This window comes from Corvus cornix, chromosome 13, assembly GCF_000738735.6.
Source record: "Corvus cornix cornix isolate S_Up_H32 chromosome 13, ASM73873v5, whole genome shotgun sequence".
Taxonomy (NCBI): domain Eukaryota; kingdom Metazoa; phylum Chordata; class Aves; order Passeriformes; family Corvidae; genus Corvus; species Corvus cornix.
In genome coordinates, this window is record NC_046343.1 from 16,380,655 (window position 1) to 16,403,435 (window position 22,781).

The window sequence follows — 22,781 nt, forward strand, 5'->3', positions numbered from 1 at the left end:
TTGAGCTCACGTAAAAGCAGGAATTCACTCTCTCTAATGATTTCAATATACCTTTTATTTTTGCTAATTTGATGTTAAAGAACTTGAACAAAACCCCCAAAACCTTAGAAGCATACAGTTTCCTAAACAGACAAACAATTCCTAATGTGTTTATTATTTCAAGGTGAAATCCACTTTACTCACACAAAAAAGCAAGGTCCTGCAGTTTGCTGGATACATGGGAAAGTGTTGTCAATGGACTGGAGTATGAAAAACAACCTATATGAAAACAAAGTTTGAGTAAAAAGATTCCAGAGTTCTTCAGATCCCTTTAGATCTTCGTTTCAGGCATGAGACAAAGATTTTCCCTACAACCACAACATGCCAAAATCCACAGTTCTGCTGCACAGCACAACAATGCCCATGTTTGGTGTTTGTTTGCTTTTTCCCTCTTTTTTTCCCCCTTTCCCTAAACTGTGTCAGAGAGACAAGGGATATATCTTTTATCAGGATTATATCTGTAAGCTAATACACAACATATCACACAAAAACTGGCAGCAGTTTGTACAAATGTACTGCAGTGACTTCACCACTGCTCCCAACTTTTGAACTGCACTTTCTGGGAAAAGCCAGTGCAGCACAGGAACATGTCCTGGAGGCAAAGTACCACACAGCCAACAATGCCAACACGGACCAGAACAAACCTCTACTATAGAAAGAGCACCTTCCCTTCCAATTTACTGTAGTGCCAGTAGAGCTGCAGCTTTTCGTGTATCAAACCAGCCACTGGTACGTTCCATTCTTTTGCAGTCAGCAGATGGGACAGTGGGAAAATAGACTATATATCATACCAATGCCCACTCACACAAAAGAACAAATTAATTCTCTACTAGTTGAAGGGTGCATTCAAAATTGCAATGAAGAATGAAAATGCTGTACTGCAAACATCCGGAGAAGGAATTAACTCCATATAGTGCTGATCAGAATAACCACTCTGAATTAGCAGGCTTCAGAGTAAAAAGGAAATGCCAATTCCCCCAGTTCTCATTTTATAAATCTGGTTTGTAATTTCTATGTACCACTTTCTCCATATAATCACAGAGCAATTCTGTAAGTGGTTAATATAAACTTGTGCTAATAATTTTGTTAAGGAAGTACAAGGAACATATTAGAATATTGCTTTACAATTACGTTGTAGGAGCAGTGGTATTTGTACTTAAGACATACTTTGAGGGAACGAGTAGAAAGATTATAGTGGGGAAACCAATAGTGACTCTTCCACTTTCTGATGGTCAGAACATTGGAATTATATAAAAGTCAGATGCAATGTCTGGCTTTCACACAGTCAGAGGCATCTGGAATAGTCAAACCTTCTCTCTGAATCAGATACTTGCTTCAGTCAGTGTCACTTTTGTCTCTCAAATGGCAGAGTTACCAGAATACAAATTCATTCACAAATTCAACTCAATGTTTTCATTAAAAAAGCAGACCTTCTGATGCAGGCAGACTTTTTGTTAGTGTAGGTGAAAGGGGTTTTTCATCAGAAGGTAGAGAAGGAATAAATATTAAAACACTCTACATGTGCCACCACACAATTATTGATATCTGGAGAGCTCTAGTTTAATATACAGGTATTGCAAACACATTGTACAAAACCTGCAGCTGAGCATGGGTTTGGAACACAATGCTGAGATTGCAGAGGAAGCACTTCTACTTTGCAAAAAGGATATTGCATTTCACAACACTGAATGAATTCAGAACATCGTGAATAAAATGAAAATAATGAAATTTCCACTCTGAGGTCAGAAAGGCTCCCTGCATACACAAGCTCATGAGAACTTTTAGCAAGAAATCAAACAAGTTGCACTTGGGATAAGTATGGCTGGTAAACAGTGCTAAAGTTCCCATAATGAGAAAAGGGATATCCTGTGTAAAATCACTGGAGTTTGACAGGGAAAAACAGGAACAGAAACTGCTGCCCTTTGTGAAAATATCTAAAAAGTCCAATCCCACTGTTCAACTAACTTGAGCTCAGAAGGACTCCAATTTGCACATTTCTGTGAAAGGATTGTTAGCTGATCACCAACACACAAAATACCTCAAGAGCTAATCACCAGTTCTTATGTAATAGTAGAATTGCAGGTGGGCAGATTATTTTCTTCCCTCAAAACATCAATTTCAAATAAACACCCCTGGGAAAGGATCTCTCAAACTTTTCAGGATGGACTTTTCCACTGTTCAGTGTGAAAATGCAGTTCCTGCTGTTTAAAGCAACAGGGGGTGGGAGGCAGGAGAAGGATGACACCTTTCAATCCTGGGCCTCCTGACATTACCTTTTCAGAAAAATAACAGAAATTTCTGCTGGATTACAGCTAGAACAAAGCTAATCCTGACTCACTTAGCTTATTGGCTTTTCCCCATGTGGTATGCCAGGATAAAAAAACCTGAAAGCAAGAATTAATTAATTTACGGGGTTTTTTTAGATTATAAGCTCAACCTTTCACGTTACCTGCCTTTGCATAACAAGGCTCTATCCTTCCTAAATTATTTCTTGTAAGGAAGTTATTTCCAATGCGACCAAGAGTAAACCTGTGATCCAAACAACAACAGATCAGCTTGCTTAGCTTATATGCCCATTGCAGACAAAATTACTCAACCACGTACACAGAGAAGAGCACAGTCCAGCTCCTAAAATGTAACTGGAGGCAGCAGCTCACAGTCCATACACTGCCCACAGCAGTCAGGCATGTTGGGCCTCCATCCTTCATTCAAACCCATGCAACTGAAACCGTATCTGGAAAGACTTTTTTCTGTCATTGAAATAAAGAACTGTTTAGTAACAGAAGTATACAGAAAAATCGTGTCAGCTGCAGAAAGGTCCTTCCAGCAATCACATTTTTGGGAGAGTTTGAAAGGACTAAACTACTTTTTTAGATTTCAATCTTCCTTTTGAGCCAAGTATAAAATGTTACTGAGCCCAGAGAGAAACAAATTTCAGTTCAAAAGAACAATTACTAATTAGATCAATGATCTTCAACCGTCAGGTACGCTCTTTCATTACATTACAGAAACTAGATTGCAACCTTTCACCTAAGTTATTAGTCCAGGGTTTAACAACTGACCACTAAACCAGCATCAAATTTATTTCATTCCTGACAAAGCAATTCTTTACCTCTATGTTTGGCTACTTCCACCTTTGCTGAGTGTTTCCCCTTTATTTTACAGATTAAAATGAAAATACTGCATGCTTTATTAGGTTCTGCTCTCTTATTTGGGATGAGACACCAATGCTGTTTGTTAATTTAAGAAGCAGCTCTTTGGCACGAATGTTTTATTTGCTTGTTGTTTCCCCTCTCCACCTCTCCAGCATATGTCAAATGTTTAAACAATATGATTTTGATGGCAGACTAATTTTAGTAGTTATAGTACAAGGTCAGCTTTCAGATGCAAAAAGCAAACTAAAATAAAACTAATTGTTTTAAAGTTCGGGTTTCTTTATATAGTTTTAGTTTAATCACAATATATTGAAAGCAAAATATAACTTGTACTTGAGAAACAACTCCCAAAACCCACAAATCCATGCCAGCACTTCCCAGTTTTAATGCATTCTAAGTCAGCAGTTTAGAAGCATATAAACAAAATGTAACAGTGTAGGCTTGAAACAAAAGTTGCAATGAAAAGCCTTCTGAAAAAAAGGCCTTCTACTAACTATATTCCTAACAAGCTGTGGCACTACAAAACATAATCCAATATAAAATAAGGGTTTCAAATTAAAACTTGGTTGTATCATAGGAAGCAATGAAACCCCACAAGTCTACTGACACATCTCAAGTGATCATAGTGGCTGCACCACCCTGTTGGATACACAAACAGCATTAACCCAGTGGAGCGAGGCTGAAGGTAACAGCAGAGAGGCAATTAATGTATCTACTGGACATTACATCCCTAAAAAAATGAGTTTTCAAATGGTCATAGTCACTCCAGCACACACTGTGCTTTGCACCTGCACAAGGCAGTCAAACTCTCCTACTCTTCTGATGGTCATGATGCACATTTCCTTTATCCACACAAAAGCATGAGCAGAAGTCCTGCAACACAGCCCTTTGTTATAATTTTGTGATTAAAACAATTTTTTTGCAACACGTGTATTGTCAAACTTTGTTTACTGATCCCCATCATTTTTATACATCAGTCTGCAAATTAATTAGGATTCATTCCAGTATAGCTACTTCATGATTTTTTGTTTCACTGTGTTCTGAAAGGCCTTAGCCTTTCTGAAATGACAAAAAAATTTAAATAAAGAAATGCAATAAATCCTCCCTCATTTCATTGTTATCACCTATCTACCTGATTAGAACAAAGATTCATTCTGAGATTTCATAGAACAAAGCTGTTTTCTAAAGTATGCACATTTCTTCTAGTAGCATCTTGCTTAAGTTTATTCATAAGCAAGAAGAAAGCCCTTACAATTTTTAGATACTACATCTTTATGTAAGTAGGCTATAATTAGATTATTAACTCAAAGAAAGAGATCATACCTTCCCACAGACTCGTTCAGCACTTAACAGAACTAGAGTGACCTACAGAGACCTGTGGACTCTACCCAACACAGGATCAAGAAGTGGGTGCTTTCAGGAGGGAAAATAGTTTTCTGACAAATCAGTTGACTTGGTTCCAGCTATAACACTGACCTACTTGTACAGCATACTGCAAGGCATTTAAATTTCACTGCCTGTAAAAGAGAACCTATCTATTCCACAGGGAACAAACTGGGTTACCGCTCCCTGATTTTATAAATTTAAGTGAGCAGATTATCTGTGTGCAACTCCTACAGCAGATGAATTCAGGCTCTCTCTTTCTAGTACTCATGGGAAGTGTGAGCAATTGTGATAGCCCATTCTGGGAAGGAATGAATGCAGAAAGACCAGGAGGTAACCAGTCCATTTTCTCCAAGACGCATCATTACCAGTGTCAGAAAACAGATCTGGCCACACGTGAGCAAGTGTGTGTGTGTGTGTGTGTACAACAACTGCAAGGACCCACAAACTTAACGAGGGAAGGCTGCAAAGATGAATTGATTAGTATTTATAGAGAACTTGATCTCAAAGATCTTGCTTCTATAAAGATGTCTCTCTTGCTTTCTTGGGCTCTGTTGCAAAACATGCAAAAGGCATAAATAAATACAGGTAGGACATGAAAAGCTACTCACATGACCTTTACTCCTTATGCTTTAAGCAGTAGTCATCCATATCCTATCAGATTCTGCTCTAGCTCTTCTCACTGTTTGCACACAAGATCCTGGTTATTCATAATAAAGCCAAGTGTTGTATTTATAGGCAACACTCCAAGTGAACCAAATACAAACACTGGAGAAAACAAAGAAAACTATTATGAAGACTCCAATCCATACAAATATCTTCTAATTTCTTAATTAAATAAATAATGGTAAAGTAACTGCCCTGACTAACAATCCATTTTATCTCTATTTGAAAAGAAAATTATTAGCTAGGAGCATCTCATGAATCAAACTAACCCTAACTCAATAGGGTATGCACATCAGTGTATCAGATATTGTTTATCTGAAAAGTTACACTGACAAGCCAAGCCCCTCTCAGCTCATCCTGCAATATCTGTTTGAAATCTTGCCCTTTTTGATCCTGTTTTGAAATCAGAAGCAAGTTGCCTTCAGCATTTGGAATTTAGCTGTCAAATCAATCTCCACAGAACATTTGGAAAAAAAAAAAATCACACCAGGTGCTGAAAAAGTTATGTACTGGCCTCATGCACAACTGAAGGCAGACAAAACCGCCACACATGACTACTTCTACTCCCTCTTAATAACTACTAATGCTTCACATTCTTTTCTAGTTTAAATTTTAAGAAATTATTCCTCTAGTAAGACTTACTATCATTGGATAGATAAAATAAGCAACCATCATTTCATGCACAAAAGTTTCACTCTTACTCCTTACACCACTTGTTTTCTCCTTGTTTGTTTTATATTTTGGTTTACACTTTTCATGCTGAATTTATGGGGAAAGGAATAAGGTGCTTTCATATTTTTCGAAAACACTCCGAATATTATGGCCTTGATGCAACTAAATAATTAAAAATATAATGATCTTGTCTGAAGAGGTATTTCAATATACCTCTTGGCACAATGATAGCAACTGAAAACTCTCCTAGACCACAGCCTACTTGGCACTTCTTTATCAACTTATTCGCGTCTATTGTGTTTACAAAGTGGTGCTAATGAAGGCAATCTCCAGGGCTTTTGGTGGGTTTTTTGGGCGTGGGGGACTAGTTCTGGTTGCAGACACTCTCCCGGCAAGGAAGGAAAAGACTCCCATGGAATGATAAAGGACTCACTGTTACACTATTACAGGAGATGAATTGCATTAACCCCTGCCCTTCCCCATTGTACTTGCTGCCCACTGAAAACAACAACAGAATTACTAAAATCCCACACTCTCTAATGGGATGGTAATAGGATTCAGAGGCCATTAGGGTAAAGGCAATCCATATTTTACAGTTTAATAAGCTCTTGCTGAAGATGCTGGATCCCTCTTCAAAGCCAACAATTACTGATTTAGTATTAACAAATCCTCAACTGCCAAGACTGCACAATGCATTCAAGATGAAGTCAACAGCTTATAGTGACAGACTTTAAAAATGTGTGTAGGAAAATGAAATCACTTAAATTGAAATAATTTGTAATTTTACAGTGATACTGGTTATTACTGTCATTTCATATTCCTCTATATCCAGATCTCATGGTTACTCAAGTTTGAACATAATTCAGAGTTACGGTGGTGTTTGTTGTAGAAGACAAGTACTTTTGTCCTGTTTTCTAAGCATACACCTCTCCTCACAAAGAAATAAAACACTCAACAAAGAACTATGGGGCCAAGTACGTAATGAAATCACAGATAACCACACAGACAATCTTTTGATGTTATGATCACCTACAACTGGATTGCCTACTAGGCTGTAGATTCAAAAGAACCCATCATTTTCTAATAGCATGTCTTGAAACATAGGGTGCACAATACAAACTAACTCTCCTGCTGTTTACTGTTCTTTAAAAACACTGGTTAATGTATTTTTGAAAGGCAAATGTGCTGAAGATTTTCTTAGGTCCTTTTAAAAAAGAATCATCTTATCTGTATTTTTGTTGTATCCAGTTATTCCCCATTCCCTTGTGTAACTGGCTAGGGATATAAAGAACAGTCCACTCCTTGCATTTCCTGAACCCAAAGATACGCCTCCACCATTAGTGCTGCTGGATCTAAACCCCACCTTTTTACTGTTCTTTTGTTTACACTTCTTACAGGGGGGAAAAAAAAATCCCGACAAAAACAGACGTGTTTTTTAGAAGTGATAATTCTGGAACTCAGTTTTACCCCCACAAGAGGCACTATATCTAAAAATATGGACCATTGTTGTTTAAAATAATTATTTTGTGCCTGAGAGCTCATAATCACACAAACAAAACAACAGGAAAACAAAATAAAATATATGACCATAAAACAATTAAACCCAAAAGCCTGCCATCATTTCAAATTGAGGAAGCCAGTTCTTCACCATCTATAGAGGTGATGTTTTCATATAATCAGATATTGCAACTTCACACACCAGAATCAGGCTGATCTTCAAAGTTTTATGTGCTGTTTATGTGGAGAACTACTAGACTTCATTAACAGCCATGCATAGTCACTATTTATCATGACATATTAATAATGAATCCAAATACATCTTTTATGACCACCACAATTTTATGTTAAAAGCATAAACTTAATAAAAACTGAGCTGGTAGTTTTCCTGCTGAAAACACTGAAGTTTGAGATCCACTTCCACAACTTTGTTTTGTCACATCTAATGCTTAAAGAAAGTTTTCAGTACACGCAAAGAACAGTGGGGGAGGGAAACCACAGTGATTCCTTCAACAGTTGACTCTGTTAAGCTCACTACTGAAACAAGTTTTGTAAACTACTTTGAAAGATGCCTTCCAGAATATCTAGGGAGATCACAGAGGTTTTTGAAGCATAGCTTCCAGGCAAACTAACAAAAATAACCAGAAGCCAAGTAAAAAGGGAACTGATGCTCTAATTCTATGACAGGAATTGTCCTATCAATATTTTACAATGCAAAGCAGAACTACAACATGAACAGAAGAGTCAAATACCGCCCAAATAGCCTCTTTAATGAGAGAAACAGAGAGCATATGAACCATTAATTTCTGAAGGACCTTTATATATATACACACATATATATATGTAAATTTAACATCTAATTCCACTTAACTAACCACATTGTTTATAATAGAACAATGCATATATGTCATTGTGGCATAGCCTGGCTCCGGAGCCAGGATTTCTTTCAAGTCCAGATAATGTGGTGCTGGAGCATGTCCAGAGAAGGAAATGGAGCTGCAGAAGGGTCTGGAGAGTCAGTCATGTGAGGGAGTTGGGGGTGTTTGTCCTGGAGAAAAGGAGGCTCAGGGGGGACCTTCTGGCTCTCCACAACTCCCTGACAGAACGGGGCAGCCAAGTGGGGGTCAGGCTCTCTCCCAGAGAACAAGGGACAGCACCAGAAGCAATGGCCTCAGGCTGCACCAGGGGAGGTTCAGGTTGGACATCAAGAAGAATTTCTTCTCTAAGAGGGCTGTCAGACATTGGAAGGGGCTGCCCAGGGAGGTGGTGCAGTCACCATCCCTGGAGGTGTTCAGGAAACAGCTGGGTGTGGCACTCAGTGCTCTGGTCTGGTTGACACGGGTGGGAGTCAGTCACAGCTTGGACTCAATGATCTTCAAGGTCTTTTCCAGCCTAAATGATTCTGTGATTGTGTGAATAGAGTTTTCAAAGAGAAAACAGAACCTTCAACCACAAGTGATCTGTTAATTCAGAAGATTTCACGTTAGAAGATGGTGAATGAGGATGAAATAATTTCTTAAGGCTGGCCACGGCTAATGGGGTAAACATGAAGAGAAAATACGCTGCCTGCACTGGAGCCCGATCTGCTTCACATTTGACACGTGCTGTCTCAAAACACCATTTTAATTTTTATTTCAGTCATTCTAAAAGATCCTCTCAGAAAAGGTAGCAAGGAGATGCAATATAATGAGCTATAATACAATAATCATGGTCTGGATCTCTGTCAAATTCCTCAGAACGCAAATGAGCATTTATCAGGAATTTGCCCAAAACAAATAATTTACACTCATTTCTGCAACACAACAGACTTGATTCTCTTCCATTCAGCTCTTTGTTAACTCTGATTAATTACTTCACTTCCAAGTTTCATTAGAAACATATTCATCTTTTCTAGGTTGCAACAACTGATATGCTGCATCTCGAAGTCTCATATTAGAAAACTGAACATCTGTCCATTCCTTACATTCTACTGACCTCTAGAGACTGCATGTATATATGTATAGCACATATACATTATTTATGTCCACATACACATACCAGAGCAACAGTACAATAGGGTGACTTTAGGAGAAATCTGCATTCAGCATCTGATGTTACAGTTTTGACTTTAATCCCACACTGTTCTTAGAAACGTTTTTCTTTCCTGCAGAAATCTCTTGCTATTTTCCCCCCTCTTCTCTTTGTGTCCTTCCAACACAAACACACTATGCCTTATCAGTTATGTACAGAATTAGGCTACAACTACAAATATCAATATAAATACTGAGATAATCCAGGTTTCATTTAAGCATTAATACCTGTTGGGGAGGGGAGTGCCACAGGTCAGACACTCCGAGTACCTGAAAAACGGACATCATTGTATGTGGGGAGAGGAGACCAGTCTCTCCCAGCCCAGTATCAACACTTACTCCCCCACCAAATGATAACATCTTGCAGCAGATTCCTTGTTTCCATTCTGCTGCCAGGGAAAAAAAACTGTCTACAAAAGCCAGTGTTAGGTTTGACATTTAGACCAAACAGAAAGGACTGAAGTGGTTGAATTTGTCAACTAAAATCTATTCAAAATAGACATTAATCCAGTAACAAAGAGAAATGAGGGGAACAGAAGAGACTGTCTTCTTCCTTAACAACGTTAGAATAACTGACACCGTTAAGAGCCATTACTTGGTGGTACTGCGTGGTCAAGTACAAGAGGCATTGCCACAAATATGGACAAAATTAATAGGTGGCATTTCAAAGGCACATACTCCAACTGAAAATAGTTGGTATTCGGTTCCCTATCAAAATTCCCGGAAAACCTGTATTGGGTTTTCTAACACTGTCAATGTTTCATAGAGAAGGCCCACTTATCAGACACTTTCATGTGATTTTATTCCTGAAATCTCACAGACAAGTTTAGAAGAACAACGTCCTGCTTCAAAAAACCTTTATCTGGAAAGCTTTTTCACTTTTAGAAAATAATTTATTTTTGAGGTCAGGGGGATAAAGCCCTCTAATGCAATGTTTTACCGTGTTATAATCACATTTCATGCGATAACAATACAAATTTTATTTGATTTGGAATCAGCTATGAGCCACAGGTTGAATTTTATTAAATAAGAGTAAGCTATAGATAGCAACTGAGCTCCATATCTTCAAAAATTGCATGCATAGAGTAAGAACTGTGCTAGCTAAATATATTCTACACAATACAGCTAAAATGACTTACATCCCCTGCTTTGAGTTACTTGGGAGTTAATGCATCATTAATGAGGAAAATATATACGACCATGTCCTCCTTTAGAAGATTCTTAAGATGATTTCATCACCAAATCCTATTTCTAGTTTTAAAATTATTTTTATTCATATTTTTATTTACCTATTTTAATGATACTATCACAGTCTCTGATATAGATGCAAGCCTCACAAATAAGTCATTAAATTACTGTTATCTGCAGTACATTTTCCTGTGCACACATCCCAGCTTTATATTTCAATAATTTCCTGCAGACTCCTAGACATATATTCCTCCTCAGTTCCAATAATGTGAGACTAGATATGTAATTTTAAATTTCTAATGGGCTTAAATTAAAATACATGGATTCAGATTTTTGCTGTTGTTTGTACATAAATAAGCATCCAGAGACAAACCTAGAAATACACTGCTGCTGCTACTGAGAAATATGGCACTAAACTCAGTTGTGGCCAGAATTATTGACCCTATGCAGCTATTCTGAGCTTTCAGGAGTGTACTCCTAAATAAAATCCCAGTATACAAGTATGCTTGCTTTTCTCTTCCTGACTTTGAGAACTGAGAAATACAAAGATAAAAGTTTATTCCTTAGGGCTATATTGTGTCATAAGCCTTTAAACTGAATTTGCCAATGTTTTCAACAGGGAATTCTCTTTAGAAACTGGTGACATATTACAATCTTTTAAACTAAATTATGTACCATTTCAGTGAATTGACAAGTCTGAGAATGAGGAAGGTACGAGAACATAATTCTGGTGATGTTCTCACTGCCAACAGTTGGGATTATTTTTCTGAATGACACAGAATTTTAAAAATGTGAAAGTGCTCATGAACTTTTGGCCATGGCCAACTGAGATGCTCCACATTCAGTGGCCATGGCTAATGGTCTCTAAAACAGTAGGAGCTACTAAGTTTGAGAAGAAAAACTACACAACCATTCAATAAATATATACAGCATTACATTTCCTAATCCATACTCATGAAACGCAGAAAGATTTCACTTCCTCTGCATATCGAGGACAAAGACAGTTTTCTGAAGGTTAAGGAATTACCTTACCTAATGTACACAATTGTGGGCATGCACAACTTGAGAAATTAATTAAAGAAGCAGAACATCAAGGAAACTCCTACTGGCAGTAGCAAACCTATATGGGGAAAAAACCCCCAAACCAAATAAACAACAAAAAGAACCCCCAACCAACCTAAAGCTTGGCAGATTAAAGAAATTTTGGCACACACATCTGCAAAAACCCATAAGAATACTAAACCTAAGCCACAATAAATAAATAGCCTATAATGCTAATTACATGAGAGGACTGTAGATATCTGCCACTCATTTTTAATCTGCATTTTTTCCCAATTATAAGCAGAAGTTGAAATTTTCTTACATATTAAGTAGCAAACAAAATAGAGGCATGCTCCTATGTATTATAAAATTCAGTCAAACATAATTTTAGTTCAAAAAACTGAAATCTCTAAAAGGTCTTCAAATAATTCTTGTTTTTCCTTTTTTAGTTAAGGTACAAATAGATACAAACCAGTTGCACACAGAGAGATCACATTTTTAGCATCACTAGCCTAAGTTCTGCATGTTTATCCTGCTTTACATGAAAAGCTAGGATTAAAGAAAAACAACACACATTAGGGTTTTGAATTTGAAATCAGTTACGGTTGATGATCATCTCCAAAAATAAATATTCCCACGATAGAGGTCAGTGGTTGCCTGAAATTGCATCAGTTAGTGCCTGATCCTCCACTCCTTTGGGACTGCTTTATCATATTATCAGATTAATTAAAACAGTAGTTTTAGCATAGAACATCACAGTTTTCTATTCACACATTTGCCATTAGGTGCTTACAATTTATTGATCTGAGACTCATCATAGGGCTTTTCTCAGAATTTAACCACATAAGAAGCTGGTAACTCAAAATGGTTAACAGCTAAAAAAAAGTACACATAAAATAGCATACAAATTAAGAGGGGTGTTTTTTTTGTCTTTTATGTGTTGATTTGGTAAGCTCTTGCTATTCTGAAAGGAAAGCAACTTCACTGTACTAGAATTCTAATTTTGAGGTGACGTGCATTTATTTTCTTAATTTATAATAAAACATCTGTATTTTGTGGCTGTATTTAAAAAACAAAAAACAAACCCATAACTTTTAGGGACATTCTTTCAGCCCTTCCTGTAAGACAACACAGATCAAACAATGTTAATACCAGTGATAAAATTTTAAGAGGTGAGTAAAAACTAAAAGCCTTAAAAGAAGACGAATGGTTGTATCTACATGTGTCTCATTTCAGCACATGTGTCTCTTCAGGTTTTCAGATAGAATAGCACCTACAATAATGATGTAAAAAATACTGATCTCATATTATGGAACTACCAACAGCCTTGAGGTTTTTCTTTGGTTTTTGTAATCTCACTGCATTTCTTTCTCTAGATGAAGTAATCTTTACATTGCTCTCCAGCAACATCTACTGGAACATCAGTAAAATGCTGCTATTTCTATTAATCACCCATTTAACATCTAGTAGGGCAGAGTTAGCAAATGCCAAAAGCAGAGATAAATGCTCTGCAATTCAGATCCTGTATTCTGGGCTCAAGCACATCAAGGTGGCTCAGCTTCAGCCTTTTACTTTTTTGCCATTTCGTAAGGACCAAAGTCTTCATGACTAATTCCTACCAGAAGTCCTCTACCATTTAGACTCAGACATACTTTATTTAAGTCCCAAAATATCATTTAAAGTACCAAATTACATCCAGGACTTCCATTTTTGTCAGAGAAGTTACTCCTAATTTCGGTTTGATCCAAACAGAACTGAAGCATTAAAAGAGCTTGGAAGAACATACAGAAATGTTTCGAAAGGTGAAACAGAGGTGGAGTGGCAATTCCAATGCCAAAAAACAAACAAGTTCAGCAAAACCATAGTTAAAAAGTAAAAATAAAAGTAAAAATATCCGCAGCAAAACAGTGAAACATTTACAAGTTCTGATTTCAAGTCCTCAGAAAAGAAAAAAATCTGTCCCTCTGTATGAGGATGAAAGTGTGTGATTAACCACCACTGAAGGTAAGGAGCATGGTTTGAAGTCCCCTTTCACTGATGGGAGACTCTGCTTGCCTGGGGGCTCGATCCCTCTGAGCCGTGTGGTGCCTTGTCACTGCCTATCTCGTACAATCAGCTCCTGCAAAGGTACACACAGCACTGCCACGGAATTCGCAAGGCACGAGCACTGCGCATTCGGATGGCTGCAGGCAGGAACGAGCCATTTGGGGAAACTTGCATAAAGACCAAAGTTCTCAAGTAAACATATTCATTTCACTCTGCAGGGTGCTCATCTGTAGGTCTGCAACACTGAATTGTGCCTATCAAACAATGTTTACTCTATGACAGCTTACAAAGTTCGCTTTTCCCAGCTCTGCTTACAGCCAGCCAGTGCTCCACTTTACAAATAACTGATCACTACAATACTATTTGCTTTCTTCTAGAGCCCTAATAATAGTCTAACTATCCTTGACTGCCTGTTCACTCTTCAGTGTGACAATGAAATTCAGAATGTCACTGTTGCTCAGAATCCCTTCCTCCTATTTTGAGTCAGTTTGCTGATACAGAGAGCAACTGTAAAATGTAGGGAGAGAAAAAAGGCACCAAAGCCAGTGACGACCAGAAACAGGCGCCCCAACAGTTAAATATTCCACTTGTGAATAAAAAGCACTTACTAAAATGATTTCTGCCTTTGGAGTCCCTATAAAACCTCAGTGTATTTTTATAGAGAATAAAAGGGCACGTTTCCCAAAACCACAAACCCTTTAGGCGACAGAATTTTATATTATCACAAGACTTAAGTTCATAGGCTTTGCCTGAAAAATTAGCTCCTCTCAGTAACAGTTAAACAGAAAGCCCTTTATTGTAATCCAAGTGCACTTGCGGACAGCACTTTCAGAGTTAACTCCATTTGACAACTGACATAAATCCATTATTCTAATTTGGTGATTGCTTTACTAAACACAGATGCATTTTATGAGTTTTAGTCACGTATTTCATTCAGGATGCTACTTAATCTCAATTTACAAAACATAAACACGAAATAGGTTTTACAGTATGTCTAAAAGGGTATAGCTACTCATCTGACAAAATGCCAGGCAAACAAACCATATTCACCTAGACTTAAACTCAATGCTAGATTTTCCCTTACACAATAAATAGTAAATAAGTAATTTTTTTTTTAATTTAGCTGTTGCAATCAAATTGCAGAATCCAAGCTCCCTGAGGGTTGTAAGACACTAAAGCTTTTCTTACACTGAGATTTAAGCACTGAATTTAACCTCAAGCAAAGTCCAGCTTTCATAAAAGCTGACTCTCTGATTTATTCTGATACACAGAGAAAAGGGGGGAAAAAACAAGCATTGTGAATACAGCATCCTCAGACCCCATTTCTAATTCAATTTATAGCACATACTTTACATCTTAAACAAAAGGAATCTGATACAACACCGATGCTGCCTCTTGCTGCAGTTGCCTGCCTCAGTTACAGAACGCTGAAAATCCACCGCTCCGACCAAGCACTCCATAAAACATTCGGATTCAGACACTTCTTACCTGCCTCAGTTGAAGGCTTCCTTCCCTTGTTAGCAGTATGAAGCATTCTCCAGCCTTCCCAATCCTTAGCACCGGCCTCAAATTGCACCGCTAAGTCCCTTTTTTGCAAGAAAACGCTTATTGAAAGTGATTAGTTTTTGTTGTCCCTTTTAAGTCCCTCCTGCAGGAAAAAGCCGGGGAGCGATGTGACGCCACCTTTTAATCTTTTGCGAGAGTGAAAAGGCAGAAAAGGAGCGCTCGATCAAACTGAGCTTCACACATGACTAAAACTCGGCGGAGAGGCTGCGAGCTCTGGCTGAAGCACCACTAGGCGTGAGTGTAAGAACAGAGAAGAGGGGAGAGTCAATGAAATGTGACAACGTATGTGCATCAAAGACGGGGAAGAGGGAGAGAACAATGAGAGAGAGATCGCGACAGCAACGAGGGAAGGAGAAAGAATGAGAATGGGAGGCAGAATAAGCCTGAAGAAAAGAGGAGAGTTTTGAAGCAAAGAATTCGCAGAATAAAGCCAAAGTGTCTGGCAGCTTCTGTTTTTATCTCAGTGAGCATGACATACTGCCTCTCTCATTTAGCAACACATTCGTGTCTCTTCCAGGTTTGAAAACTGAGATAATCACAGTGTGTGCCTGTTTTCGCCTGACTGGCACACTTGTGTGCAGTATACCTGAGATGCCCCCCAACCATCTTCTGGAAATGCATTTATGTGCAATTAACTTCATATATTCATTAGGAGAGACACCCCTCGTGCCCCCAAAAAGCAGGAGCTGCTAGTTTCTACTTCAATTTACAATGTAGTTTAACTGGCAGATGGAATTCTACTTATAACTACTAACAAACTGCCACTGATAAACAAATGACTGAACAAATGTTTGATGTTGATAACTGAGTTATCATAGCAACATATTAGTATTGATAAATCTGTTTTTAAGAAAAAGTATTACAGACACTTATTTTATTTAGCCTGTAATTTCTAGATGAAGTTGCTCTAAGCGGTAGAAGAAGAAGAAACTTGACCCAGAACTAACATTTTTAAAGGAATGCATCAGAGATACGTTCATATTTCCAATGTTTTTAAAAAACAATTACAAGCTAACCCCCAAATGTCAAATTTAATTTTGAATTCCCACCCATTCAGAAAAGATGCACACACTAAGCCCTCATACAAGTAGGGTTCATTTTCATGCAAGATGGGTGTAGGATGGGTGTGTGGATTGTTTGGGTCTTTGGTTGGTTGGCGGTTTTTTTCTAACTACAAACACGTAACATCAAGGCAGCTTCTGTAATTTGCTTTGTTCATACCTTCTACCTTTACACGGGCAAGGCAAATGGGCTTTTTGCCAACTAGCAATTGGTCAGCTGGCCCAAAGCACACAAGGTACCTGTCCGCAGAACTGACACAAGTCCACAACCAGAGTCAGCTTTACAAGGAGCCAACATGCAGTAGGAACAAACCTGAAAAAGAAGATATATTTTCCTTGCTGCAGCACCCTGTTTGGGCTATTGGATCTGACCACCTCAACTGCATTAGGGAAAAGGAAGGACAAAGTCAGTGACTTAAGATGCTGGAAATCTGGATCTACATCTGGACTGTACAGAGTAGTGCTGTGGTAGCTCATGCAAGTCACACAGTGCTACATTCTGGCATCTGGGTCTTAAGGTACTCAGGTACCTTAAAAGAATATTTCAACAGCTTTGCATAACTTGGCATCCTCTTTTGTAAGGGTTTTCCAGTTCCAGAGAGGAGGTTGTAAAGATGAGTTCACAAATGATTATCAGGGAATATGGGGTCAGTTTCAACCCCAAGTAATTCTATATCATTATTATACCACAAAACTTTTAGGAATTGATGCTTTTCTATGAATGTTTGCCTCGAGAACTGCACCAGAAACCATCATAGTAAGCTCTGGACAGATGGAATCCAGCTTTCGTATTTGTATCGCAACACTTGCAAAACAACTCTTTAAACATGCAAACCCCAACCTATTGATAAATTTGTGATTGCTTCAGCATTTCACCTCTTATTTTTTTGTCCCCCGGGGACTGGGAATACACTGACATAAATATGGATCCATTAAAATCAGATTCTCACTAACTTTCTAAAGCAGCCTTCATCATGTGAACTTAAGAGTAAACTTAGCACAAGAATACTAGTGAGTACACTGGGCTTTTAAATCTCTCTATATGTGTATCAGTGCACCACTAGCTGACCTAGCACAGGAGCAGTTTGTGTGATGGATCAAGTATTCCTTCATGCTCTGCTGGTTTAAGGAGTCCAATGGATTCCTTACACTGTTTTAAAAGCCTACTGTTTTATGGAAATAACACCACCTGAAAATTCAGGGGGACAGAAAGATGAGGGAGAAATAGAGATTCATGAGTTTAGTTATTGCATTTTTTCCAAGAGTATTATTAGCAAATACTCTAAAGGAACTGCCTCACTACCTTTTGAAAAGAAAACAAGCAAAAATAAGTCCCAAGCCCTATAAGAAGCCCCTCTGTCTATGCAGTGTGTGCACAGGCACAGGCCTGTGCACACCTAGAATGAGTAATGGGAACAATTAGGGGAGAGATCTTTCCTGCTTCCCATTCATTTTGTATTTTCTCACCCTTACTGGTAAATTGCTTTTCTCATGCAGGTCTTGATAAGAAGTTTCTGCATCTCTTATAACGTAGATTATATCCATGACAACAACTTTCAGAAAATGCAAACACATACATACATACTTCTAGAAGTATTTATTCATTCTCGCAGGCCTATCTACAAATTCACAATGGAATCAAATGCCTGCATTTGCATCCAAGGTCAACAAAACACTTGAAAACATGCATGCAGCTTGTTTGTTTTCATGGAAGACATAAGACTGTGGCTAAAACTAAGCATGAGCTTATGCACTGAAAAAAAAAAAATTGTTTTTTACAAGAACTGACCTTGTGTTTGAACTAAAAGTGTTTGGACACTGAACTGCTTGACTCCTTACAGCTCCAGTGAGCAAGGCAAGTCGTTCTCCTATGGAAGTTACTCTATAAATCAGCCACATTTTCATAAGACAGGTGAGGCTTTGATGAACATGAATGCGAAAACTGTATTTTACTGCTGTTAAATGTGCTTCCACTTAAGCTTCCTCAAGCAGTACTCCAGGAGCACACCAGCACTATGCCAGAGAACATTACAAAATAACTACACACAGAAATGTACCAGTAATGCCATTTTGTGCAGAGATATAAATAGCTGATTTCCAGCCCTTTTTTTCACACTTTCACCATTACAGAGAAAATAACTAAACCAGAGCTTTCCCCTCAATCTTACCTGAAGAAGCCAAGTTTAAGTTTAATCACAGAAAACCTCTTGATACCATACTTGTCTACTCTGCTAGAAATCTGGATTATTCTCCTGTGTGTTTTAGGTCTAAGAAGTCCTTAGTCCCCATGCAAACACATCCTTTGTGACCTCAAACTTCTGCAGTTAACAGAACAGTTTTAGAACATTCACCACACTGTGTTGTTCCAATGATGCTGAGTCCAACCCACCCCCTCCAATCCTCTCCCAGCAAATACAGTGTCTTCTAGAACAGGGAGCATCACACAGCTCATCATGGGGAAATAAAGTGGCAAATGACTACAAAAGCACTCACACCTGTCACGGGGACTACTGGCCAGAAACAATGATTGACTGCAAGTCCTCTGGAGTTTAAGGAAAGGCTCTGGTTATGCAGAAGGGCCAATGACCACTTTTTCTCTTAGCAATATCCTTCTTTACTTTACATCTGGCAAAGACTTTCTTTGCCAATTATCTAGTTGGGTGACACAAACACAGAATTAATTTTTCCAGCCTTTTGGTATTGTTTCTTCTGTTTCTGACCTGAAGACAGACTGTGTCTGAGAGCATCTATTATTTTTTTTTTCAGTTACATCTGTTGGTTTAATAAAACATACCACTTTTTTCTGCCACAAACCCTGTTCCAATATCACCTTTGGATCTCTAACACCACAAGCACTATAAAAGTAGAAGGGCATGGTGTGGCCCTTCATCTCTCCCCAGACTCCATTCCCTAGAATGGATCTGTTCACTGCTCAGAGGGAATATAGGAGGAGCACAAGGGCTAGAAGTGAGGCAGACATACAAGAAAGTCCCTTGTGTCTTATATTGCCTATACTTAACTTCCCAGCACCCAATTTACAATGAGAAATGCAATTGGTGTGGTGAAGGATCAGACATGATTTCACTGGTGAGAGGCACAAAATAAAGACATTGCACAAGAATAAGCTACACACAACATCCTGACAGGGTGAAGAAAAACTGTGATGCTATTGCTGGTAAGAATTATAAAACCCTTTAAATGCTGCTTTTTGAGCATAACTGAATACATGTGGTAACATCATTATAAATTAAAACTGTTTATGACCTCCATTTGGTCCAAACACTACAACCTTACTCACTATATGCATGGTTGAACAAACTGATCTACGACTGCCTGTGTTATACGATAGAAGGGATAGCCAAGTTTCTGAAAAGGAAACAAAAAGAAAATCCCAGCAAAAGCAGCTTGTAATGACTCATGCAGATTTCTCAATGGCTACTGAAAATAATCTTTGAATCCTATCATTGTCAACTCAGTGAGTGATAATAACTAATACCTAAGTTCTTATTTTATTTACATAGTTAATTGCTATTTTTCTCTATTTCATAAAAATAAGTGTTAATATGTTTTGAAACCTATCATTTAATGAATGAATGGAAATCAGTACTTCCATAAATTCTGCTAAAATACTAAAATAGGAGATAATCAGTATGTTCTTGATTATTTGGGTAAAAAATTTTCAAAGAACATGTAATTCCACCCCACCCTTGTATTTATTTGTAAAACCATAGAGGAATATGCATTTAAACAACATTTCAAGAGTCACGCTTCTGTGGCACCAACTTCTTGTCTGCTCCATACATTTACATTTAGACTTTTTACTCCAATTATAGTCACACATGCTAAGGCCTTTCAAGACTCCTCAGTACCTCAAACAATTCCTGAAGTATCTCCCACAGAAGATTTACATTTTTTAAACCAGCAGTAAACCAATTACTTTCATCTGTGCCTAAATGGCAGCCAGTGCATGTGAACCTCCTGTGCCTCAATTAACATCAGGGATGGGAAGAATCATTTACCTACAAGGTTCAGGTGTACCTGATTTCTTCCTGCCATGGGCTGAGAGCTCCTCCACGCTGTGCAGGCACATTCTGCTTGCAAAGACAAAGGCTGGCTTCCAGGAGAGCACTGTGAGGCTCGTAAAGCATTTTCTTCACAACTAGGTAATTTAAGTTCTCTACATGAAATACAAATCTACGCTGAGACAACAGAGTACACAGCTTCACTGAGTGCACAATTTATTTCAGAGTACAGGGGAACACACTTAGAAACTGAACAAAGCCTAGTTTTACTGCCCAGTCCCCTAAATTAATATGCAACATTCATGCCTTAAGTATACCCTTGAGCATTCTCTGAGCCACAGCTTTGAAGATGTGTTGGTTTCCTATGCACTAACTTGACCTATATTCAGGCTGACTTCTATTCTGAGATTATTTCTGCTGTGAATTCAATTCCAGCCTCTATATACACTCCTTTGCTACACCTGTGATACAGATGGCAAAAAGCAGAAGGATGTCAACGAATTAAAAGGCCACTGCTGTCATTGCCTAACAACAAGGGTAATCAAAAAACTCTTTTTTTGTAAGCTGATCTTGACACAAGCATATTTCCTCGATAATGTGGAAGCACAGAACCAAATCTATAAACCTTTTTAAATTGTTTGCTTTTATGTCAGGGTCCAAAGACCTGCTGCCCTGCTGGAGTCAGGTTTGATCTGTGGCATGAGCCAAGGATGCCAAAAACTGCAAGAAATGACCAAAAAATGGAGACAGGGAAGTGAGGAACTTTTTATTTTCAGAGAAAAGTTCCAAGATGAAAACAGAAAAATGGCTCTCCATCTCTAATACAGGACACAGCAGAGGAAGCAAAAAACAGGAACCAAAGTCTTACTTTTTTAAAACTTGCTCTTGTTTACTCATGTTCTGATCCACAATTTTTGTACCAGAACTCCACTTTTCTACTATATGTACAGCACAAGGTCTTACAGCATTAGGTCTCACCCTACTAGTAACACTTGACAATTCGTTAAGTGCTTCAAATTGTTTCACGTAATGATCAAGAGAACATGTATACTATAATAGAACACCTAAAATGCCACTTATCTCACAAAACAAAATTGTCAAGCCCTCTGAGTTTACTAGGTCAGCTCAAAGACCCCATGAGAACTTGGAAGACTTCCATTCCTGCACAGGTATCTTAGAGCTGTGATGAGCAGGAACACTGGAGGGACTGCTGAACCAGCAATCCCATAACAACAGGGTATAAAAAGCAGGGCATGATCCCCACATGCAGAGCCCTACTCACCACATGAGTCAAGAGGTTCTTTTATTAAACACTGTCATGCTGCATCTAGGCTGTGACTCAAGTGAATCAGTTAATAAGAAAAAGGGAAGGCAAGTTCAAGAAGGTCTGGTTTACTCCCCATCTGTTTTGGTACAGCACACAGAGTAAAATTCCACCAACAAGGATTGAAAGAAGAACATAAAAAAAACACCCTTAATTTGGCATTTCCTCAGCTCTCATCAGACACAGGATACTGGTTTTGGTGAACCTGTGGTATGAACCACAACAGCTGTTCCTGCCTTTATCCCTGTCATACCACTAAGAGAATGCACACTGAAGCAAAAGAAAAAAAAAAAAAAAAAGGTAAATGTGAAGTGCTGATTAGAATGTTGAGAACAGCAAGAGCTTGACATGATTGACTCTTGAGAACTTTAAGATATAGTATTTTAACTAAATTGTTAAAAAGTGACAGAAATGTTCAAAAAAGCATATGCATATTAAAAATGCTATAAAAAGTGAGTATGACATTATATTACAAATGACTAAAATGTAGAAAAAAATTAAATGCACATTTTAGGTCTGGTTTTACAACTGATTCACAGTTCTGAAACGCAACCTGATCAAATTATAAATAGCAAGATATGACTTTTTAGATATATTCATTTTCTTAAAGTTATCGATAATAAGTAATTTGGTGTATTTAAAAATAATCCCAATTTAATAATAACGTTCTTCTTTTTCCCCCTCTAGATGTTTTTTTTGATTCCATGGAAACTCAATTGAGACTGTGCCACATCTTTCATACAGCTGACTGAGAGCATGGGTGAACTATCTGGCTGTTATTTGAAATGTTCTTCAACTTTATGAAGAGAGACTCATTAAAGCAAAAGCTTTCCCACAAACAGTTTCTGACAAAGTGAAAAAGTAATTAACACAAAAAGAAGAGAGAACTATTTTTACTTTTACTATTTTTCCCCCAGCCAGTTTATTACAGGCATTGTCATTTTTGACATGCTCTCTTCTGTGACAATCATGGACGCAATTCAAAACTTTACTTATCAGCCAACGCTCTTTTACAATTACCTCATCCTTACTTAAGAAATCTGGGATAAAAT

The 22,781-nt window shown here is 38.0% G+C and overlaps 1 protein-coding gene across 15 annotated transcripts in view; it reads right to left on the bottom strand.

Annotated features, from left to right (window-relative positions):
* The window catches only part of TENM2 (teneurin transmembrane protein 2), a 654,736-nt gene that overhangs the window by 319,625 nt on the left and 312,330 nt on the right, over nucleotides 1-22,781 (bottom strand). For 2 of the 15 annotated variants that reach the window (XM_010406243.4, XM_010406242.4), the window contains exon 1: nucleotides 15,245-15,715. The exons of the other annotated variants lie outside the window; for them this stretch is intronic. In XM_010406243.4, coding sequence (XP_010404545.3) covers nucleotides 15,245-15,290 — 46 coding nt within the window. In that variant the 5' untranslated portion in view covers nucleotides 15,291-15,715. Of the gene's footprint in view, nucleotides 1-15,244; nucleotides 15,716-22,781 lie in introns of those variants that run through there. 15 annotated transcript variants of the gene reach the window in all.